Source organism: Lynx rufus, unplaced genomic scaffold (assembly GCF_022079265.1).
Source record: "Lynx rufus isolate CCGP_SWC_20201006 ecotype Redwood Valley unplaced genomic scaffold, mLynRuf1.p SCAF_1, whole genome shotgun sequence".
NCBI classification, from domain to species: domain Eukaryota; kingdom Metazoa; phylum Chordata; class Mammalia; order Carnivora; family Felidae; genus Lynx; species Lynx rufus.
In genome coordinates this window covers 141178218-141186827 of record NW_025814823.1, presented here as the reverse complement: position 1 = coordinate 141186827, position 8610 = coordinate 141178218, and the positions used below count along the sequence as shown (strand labels likewise).

The 8610-nt window shown below is 38.9% G+C and overlaps 1 protein-coding gene across 1 annotated transcript in view; it reads right to left on the bottom strand.

Annotated features, from left to right (window-relative positions):
* Positions 1 to 4878: 4878 nt before the first annotated feature.
* The window catches only part of AGGF1 (angiogenic factor with G-patch and FHA domains 1), a 29016-nt gene continuing 25284 nt past the window's right edge, over positions 4879 to 8610 (bottom strand). Inside the window, exon 14 of the mRNA XM_047088188.1 lies at positions 4879 to 7110. Within this exon, the coding sequence (XP_046944144.1) occupies positions 6910 to 7110 (201 nt within the window). The 3' untranslated portion in view covers positions 4879 to 6909. The remainder of the gene's footprint in view (positions 7111 to 8610) is intronic.

Below are 8610 nucleotides of genomic sequence, written 5' to 3'. Positions count from 1 at the left end.
GACATGAATAGACACTTCTCCAAAGAAGACATCCAGATGGCCAACCAACACATGAAAAAATGCTCCACACCACTCATCATCAGGAAAATACAAATCAAAACCACAATGAGATACCACCTTACACCTGTCAGAACAGCTAACATTAACAACTCAGGCAACAACAGATGTTGGCGAGGATGCGGAGAAAGAGGATCTCTTTTGCATTGTTGGTGGGAATGCAAACTGGTGCAGCCACTCTGGAAAACAGTATGGAGGGTCCTCAAAAAATGAAAAATAGAACTACTCTACGACCTAGCAGTTGAACTAAAGGTATTGATCCAAGGGATACAGGTGTGCTATTTCGAAGGGACATATGCACACCAATGTTTATAGCAGCACTATCAACAATAGCCAAAGTATGGAAAGAGCCCAAATGTCTATCAATGGATGAATGGATAAAGATGTGGTATATATATACATTGGAGTATTACTCGGCAATCAAAAAGAATGAAATCTTGCCATATGCAACTACGTGGATGGAACTGGAGGGTATTACGCTAAGTGAAATTAGAGAAAGACAAGTATCATATGACTTCACTCATAGGAGGACTTTAAGAGACAAAACGGATGAACATAAGGAAGAGAAGCAAAAATAATATAACAACAGGGAGGGGGACAAAACATATGAGACTCTTAAATATGGAGAACAGAGGGTTACTGGAGGGGTTGTGGGAGGGGGGATGGTTTAAATGGGTTAAGGGGCATTAAGGAATCTACTCCTGAAATCACTGTTGCACTATATGCTAACTTGGATGTAAATTAAGAAATACATTAAATAACTAAAAAAAGAAAGAAAGAATTCCAGCTCGTGAGTCAGCCTTCTTATCCACACCTATCTATCATCACCTCAAGGAATGAAGATGACCCATCCACTTATTTGCCCCACTGCTCTCACTTCAATAACCACCATACCCACTCCAGAATGCTACTCCTAAAACTGTACCCTTGCTAGGGGTAGCAAGGCATAACAACACAAAAAATTGCTAATATTTGAGGACTTATTATGTACCGGGCAGTGTTCAATACGACATAGGCCTTATCTCAACTTCCCAGTAACTCCATGAAGACTAATTAAAGTATACAGGCTTAAATAAACTTTTAAACATCACTCAGCTCAGGAGTGGTTGAACTGTAATGTGAATCCAGGTCAGTCAGACTCATAAGCCGGTGCTCTTAATAGTCCACTGGGATGAAAAGAATAAAGATTTAAACCCAAGCTCTACCACTCTGCCACACAGACTTTTTAGAGGTGCCTGGGTGGCTCAGTCAGTTAGGTGTCCGACTTCGGCTGAGGTCATAATCTCGCAGTCTGTGGGTTCAAGCCCTCCATCAGGTTCTGTGCTGACAGCTCGGAGCCTGGAGCCTGCTTCGGATTCTGTGTCTTCCTCTCTCTCTGCCCCTCCCCTGCTCATGCTAAGAACAGATAAATATCAAAAAAATTTTTTTTAAATAAATAAAACATAGAAAATAAAAAAAGGTCTCCAAATCTCAGTTTTCTAACTCATAAAATAGTGGCAGGAATTAAGAAGATAATATACGTTAAGTGCTTAGCACAGTATTTGACATAGCACAAATGTGTGTTCCATTCATCCTACCACAAATGCTCACTGAACACCTCCTAAACATCCAATGCTGTGATAGGTACTGAAGATACAGCAGAGAATAAGACCAAAAAGGTCCCTGCCTTCACAGGTCTGCACAGCTCAATAATTGGGTGCTCAATAAATACCAAATAAAGGGGGAAAAGCCCTCACAGAGGTCTGTCAGCCTCCACTCTGCCCCTCTTCAGTCAGTCATAGCTATTTTGCTATAAAGTGATATAATGAGAATTAGATTCTCTGCTTAAAATCCTCCAGGAATTCCTCACTGATGAAGAGACAAAAAAATCCAAATTTCTTAACACAATATTTGAGAATAGCTGTACGTATGTGTTTCAGTTCCCCTCCCCACTGGCTCCTCTTTGGTTTTGTTTTTTTTTTAATTTGTTTTTTCTTAATGTTTATTTATTTTTGAAAGAGAGAATGTAAGCGGGGAAGGGGCAGAGAGAGAGAGACAAAATCTGAAGCAGGCTCCAGGCTCTGAGCTCTCAGTACAGAGCCCAAAGTGGGGCTCGAAGTCAAGAACTGTGAGATCATGACTTGAGCTGGTATCAGAGGCTTAATTGACTGAGCCATCCAGGTGCCCCTCCCACTGGCTCCTCTTAAAGAGGTAAAACCTTTCTCCATATGAAATCTATCTGGAAGTTTGAATTGTAAACCAGTCAATGTAGACCAGTTCTGGTAACAACACAAGAACGAGAGTCACCAGTTTGGCACCTCAACCCCTTCCCACCCCCATCACCCATTCTCTCTGTCTGTCTGTCTCTCTGTCTCTGTCTCTGTCTCTCTCTCTCTCTCACACACACACACACACACACACACACACACACCTGCAGTTCTGTAAGGCAGTGTCAATGTCATAGATTCTGTGAAACCATCTGAAAACCAAGCTTTAAATCCACATTTTTCCAATTGTGGGACACACGCCATCAGTGGATTATACAATCAATTTAGTGGCTGGAATCAGTGACTTGGAAAACAAAATAAAGAGTCCATTATGTGAACTAACAGCTAAGTACTGGTGTATAAAACTTGCTATAAATGCATACACAAGGCACATACTGAGCTGTCATATAAACTGTATTTCTTAACATGGACCATGGTCAAAATGGTTTGAAACCCACTACCTCATACCCTCTATGTAGCCTCAGTTCCTTCCATGTTTCCTCAGTCACACAAAACCCATCTGTATCAAGCCGCTTGCAGTTCCCCAAACCCACCTTGCTCTTTCACTGTTTGCCTTTAAGTATACAAGCCAGGCTGGGTACTAGGAATACAACTGTGAGAAAAACCCAGGCCTTGCCTACATGACATGTAAGAATCTACACAGACAAACGCTATACTAATCACATTAATATATGTGAACTGAAATAAGTAGTCTAAATGAAACAAATACAGATTTTCAAGAACATTTATCAAAGGCAATCCAGTCTACTGGACAAGGGAGCCATCCCTGAAGAAAATCAATTAGCAGAGATCTAAATGTCAGCGTCAACTCTAAGGGTATAGGAAGAACATTCCAGATATACCAGAATAAAAGTGGCCTTAGGGTAAGAGAAGGTGTGGCATGTTTGAGAACTGAAAAAAAAGGTTCCTGCTCTGACAGGGACCAGAAAAGCTGGCAGTGGCTAGACCAGGTAGAATGTTATGGGCTAGGATTTTGTTTTCTGTCCTCAAGAGTAATGGAAAGCCACAGGAGGATTTAAATAGGAAATGATGAAAGAGGGGTTGTGAAGACACTGTCCGTGCCTGCAGCGTAGAAGATGGACTGGAGGGAGGACAGAGTGACTGCAAGCCGACCAGCCGGGAAGCTAGTAGAATAGTCCATGTGGAGGTTCCTCAAAAAAATTAAAAATAGACCTACCCTATGACCCAGCAGTAGCACTGCTAGGAATTTACCCAAGGGATACAGGAGTACTGAGGCATAGGGGCACTTGTACCCCAATGTTTATAGCAGCACTCTCAACAATAGCCAAATTATGGAAAGAGCCTAAATGTCCATCAACTGATGAATGGATAAAGAAATTGTGGTTTATATACACAATGGAGTACTACATGGCAATGAGAAAGAATGAAATATGGCCCTATGTAGCAACATGGGTGGAACTGGAGAGTGTGATGCTAAGTGAAATAAGCCATACAGAGAAAGACAGATACCATATGTTTTCACTCTTATGTGGATCATGAGAAACTTAACAGAAACCCATGGGGGAGGGGAAGGAAAAACAAAAAAAAAAGACGTTAGAGTGGGAGAGAGAGCCAAAGCATAAGAGACTCTTGAAAACTGAGAACACTGAGGGTTGATGGGTGGTGGGAGGGAGGGGAGGGTAGGTGATGGGCATTGAAGAGGGCATCTTTTGGGATGAGCACTGGGTATTGTATGGAAACTAATTTGGCAATAAATTTCATATATTAAAAAAAAAAGAGATGAACAAGAAAATAAAGTTTACAATACTATTAAAAAAAAAAGAAAATGTACCAAATTAAGAAATAATCTTTAAAAGAAATTTTTTTTTACATTTATTTATTTTTGAGAGACAGAGCACAAGTGGGGTGGGGGCAGAGCGGAAGACACAGAATCCAAAGCAGGATCCAGGCAGCACAGAGCCCGATGCAGGCCCTAAACTCACTAACCATGAGATCATGACCTGAGCCAAAGTCAGACGCTTAGCCAACTGAGCCACCTAGGCACCCCTAAGAAATAATCTTTAACATGAAAAGTTGGAAGGTGTTTGATTTGGGTGAGCCATTAATTTTCATTAAGTTCAGAACAGAATAAAAATGAAACATCACAAGTAAAAACTTTTAAAAGCAGGGAGAAAAGTCATTATGAGGAAAAAGTGCTACCTAGCTATTTAATTCTACAAAATAATTTCTTTATTTTACTCTAATGTTGACGGTTTCTTCTCTTCTCAAATTTCACCAGCTTCTCATGTTCTGGCAAAAAGAATTCAGCAACTTGTAGCTCCACTTAAAATAAACCTTTGGGTAGCCTAGGTGGCTCAGTTGGTTGAGCATCCAACTTCGGCTCAGGTCATGATCTCAGGGTTTATGAGTTATAGCCCCGCATCAGGCTCTGTGCTGACAGCGCACAGAGGCTGGAGGCTGCTTCGGATTCTGTGTTTCATTCTCTCTTCCCCTCCCCCACTCGTACTGTCCTCTCTGTCTCTCAAAAATAAATAAATGTAAAAAAAATTTTTTTCAATAAAATAAAAAAATAAACGCTTAAAGGCTACCATAATTAATTTACACTGTGTGAATATAATTTAAAATATGAGACACAAAACAATTTTATGTGTAATCCAAACTACATAATTCACATCTACGCTTCTAAACAAACAGAAGCTCACATCTCTGTACTTTTACAGTGTACAAACTGCTTTTATATACATTTTCTCATTTTCTATTCAAGACAGACACGTGAGATAAATATTATTCTTATTTCACAGATGGAAATAGACTTAGACATTATTCAGTCCTTTATCTACCATATAGTATAGCCCTGAGACTTTAGATTTGCAAAGGGTTTTAATAACATAAATGTCACATATATTTCCATTTTTATCACCATTTTCAAGTCTCCATTTTCTTAACAAAAGAAAGCAATGAAAAAAGTTTTCTACAATCTAATAATAAAAATGGGAAATATTATATACACAGTTGTACTTTACTCAGTGAGTAAAATCTACCACAATTCTACTTTGGGCCTCCTATACTCTTACCTATATACAGGGCCCAAGTGCCAGAAACACATGTAAATTTTTGTTTTCTATTTTAGAGAAAATAATGCAGAACACTTCTGTTGCCTTCAAGTCTAATGTACATAAAGAAGTGCTGGGTTGTGTAGGTGGCTAGAAACAATACAGAAAATGACTTTTTGCAGATCTGGAGTTATAGGGCCTCTGATTATCCCAGTTTAGGCATGTAGGGTCTTGACAACTTGTTTGGTCATATGTCCCATCTTTTGTGATAAACTTATTTTTCTTTCCCCACACTCCTCTTTTCTTCCTAAGTACCCTGTACCATCCAGAGTAGAAATTCCAACAGGGCGTCTTTCTTTCTGAATTATCTTCCCCATTACATACTTTTTTTCAGAACTTTCTTTTCCTATTTCTAAATCTTGAAGATATTTCTTTATAGTAGATGAGAGGGGAGCTATAGCTGATATTCACTGCCAGGAAAGACAAAGTCCCAGCAGTAATTTCCCAGCAAAAAGCTGAGACAGAAGTTAAATGGAGAGGAAAAGAACAGTGATAACTGGCAGGGCAGGGACATCTGCACTCAGAAAGCTGCACTGCAGTTCTCCAATATTTGAAGTTCTCCTGTTGTTACTACTCTGCCAATTTAAAGAGAAAATTCTGGCTGGTCGTGAGTTCAAAGCAGACCAATATATTTAAAACATTGGTTTAATGAATCACTCTTTTTGATATTATGATTATAATGTTTTTATTGCATTTGAAGACATTTTCAATAAATATCTTGAGTTTGAGGCCTGGGCTAGGCAATCCTTTTGCAATAGAAATCAGATTTCTCTGGCACAACTCCATTGCCAGCAATGGGATTTATCAAAACTATAAATGCCAGCACATGGAATATTTCAATACTGTACTCAATTGCTCATATCTAAATATTTCAGCTATAAAACAAACCAAGTGTAAATGCTTATTGTATAGTACAAACCAACAAATTCTTCACAGAAGAAAACAATGAAAGACTAATTTTCTATAACATATCACCTGTTCATTAGTTCTTCAACAATATTACTTAGGATATTTTAGGAATAAAATTTATGCACCACTACCCCTGTTTTCTCAACATTTTCCACCTAGGTTCTAAAGGGCATAAACAAGGATGCTTGTAATCATACTTGTTTTTATAAACTTCCGATGTTTCTCTTGTTGTATATCTTATAATGATGAATATATGGAGACAAGGACAAATGTACATTTAAAATTACTGGTTATATGAATTTTGCTTATATGGGTCTTATAAATGACAAGATAAAATAACAAAGTCTGATAAACTCAGCCGTGCCCTGTGAACTTTAGTTTGCTCACAGCATAATCTAATTCAGTTACTATTTATTAGTTTTAAAAAAATGTTTTTTAAAAGCTGCAAACCACCCTTTATTACACATTTCTGAATCATGAGGGGGTACATTGTGATACAGTTCCCTCATGTTACGGACTCTTTTGGAGGGAAAACTTTTGCAATAAAGTAAGAGTTTCCAAACTCTTTTAAAAAAGCTTGAATTGTGTTCTATGACTGACATTCATTCTACAGTCCCTTTGACCCAAGGGACGGTCGCTGGCACATCTTTTTGAGATTTAGTTTCTGGGAAGTTTTCGGCAAACCTCTCGCGTGCTTTCTCCCAGTTCTTTTTGCTCTTGTTTTGGAGAAGGTGAATGTCTTCAATTGAGGATGGTTTTCCTGTCCCCAAGCCTGCATGTGTTCGCCGAAGCTGAAGCTGGATCTGTTACCAAAAAGTGAGATGACTTACTGTGGAGTCTAAATACATTGAAATCTGCTGTACCTAACGTGGTACTTTAATTCTCTGACTTAGAAAGACTGATGCAAAATAAAAACCTGTCAAATCCATCAAATACATAAAGAAATACATACATGATTATACACAGAACTTGAACTCATTTTTCTACTATGTCTTGTCTATCAATAATGTCTATGTACTGTCTATCAATAATTACAGCTGTCTCAATACAGAAAATACAGTGCTCCTTAAATAGCCATCACCGAATTTCAATGAGATGCTGCACAATCTGTCATTAATCCCACTCTAGCCAGAAGAAAAGGTAATACTACTATCATCCTAGCCTTATCTAAGAAAGTGAATGGGTAGATTAAACATTAAGAGTCATAAAGAGGGACAAAGAGAGTCATAAAGAGAACCTGATTGTTTATTTTCATGAAAAGAGGGAAAGGACTTCTCATTATTTTGAGAACCATTAAAAGCCACCAGTTAGTTACTAAATGCCTACTGTATGTCAAGTACCCCACTTGGGACTTTACCTTCATGACACCTCTTAGAAAACAATCCTTATAATCCCCATTTTTACTGATGAAAACTGAAGTCCAAACTTGCCCTACATCACACAACTAGTAAGTGATAGAGCACCTATTCTAACAAAATAATTCTATTTAGTGTAGGTTTGACTACAAAACCCATGTTCTTCTCATTGTACCTCAGTAAGAAAGAAAATTCACATTAAACCTCATACTGATGTATCCATTACTTCTTTAGGTACCAGGTAATTATCAAGAAAGTTCTTTTTTTTTTTTTTTTTAATGTTTATTTATTTTTGAGACAGAGACAGAGCATGAATGGGGGAGGGTCAGAGAGAGAGGGAGGCACAGAGTCTGAAACAGGCTCCAGGCTCTGGGCTGTCAGCACAGAGCCCGATGCGAGGCTCAAACTCACGGAGTGTGAGATCATGACCGGAGCTGAAGTCAGACGCTTAACCGACTGAACCATCCAGGCGCCCCAAGAAAGTTCTTTAATCATGTTACTTTGTAAGGTTTTTGTAAAAGATAATTTAAATTTCAGGGCCCCTGGGTGGCTCAGTCGGTTAGGCATCCAACTTCAGCTCAGGTCATGAGCTCACAGCTTGTGAGTTCGAGCCCCACATCAGGCCCTGTGTGGACAGCTTGGAGCCTGGAGCCCGCTTGAGACTCTGTGTCTCCCTCTCTCTCTGCCCCTCCCCCACTCATGCTCTGTCTCTCTCTCTCTCTCTCCCTCAAAAATAAATAAACATTTAAAAAAAGTCTCGGAAAAAAAAAAAAATTTAAACCTCTGATGAACCATGGGGACTGCAGAATTAAACCACTGTACTGTCTTCCAGACATTATTCCCTCTACTGCTTGTTACATGACCTGATTATTTAAATCTAAAACAGATTATCTATCTAATACAGAATCTGCCTGTTTGTAGAGTAACACTGTGATTGTTCCTACACTA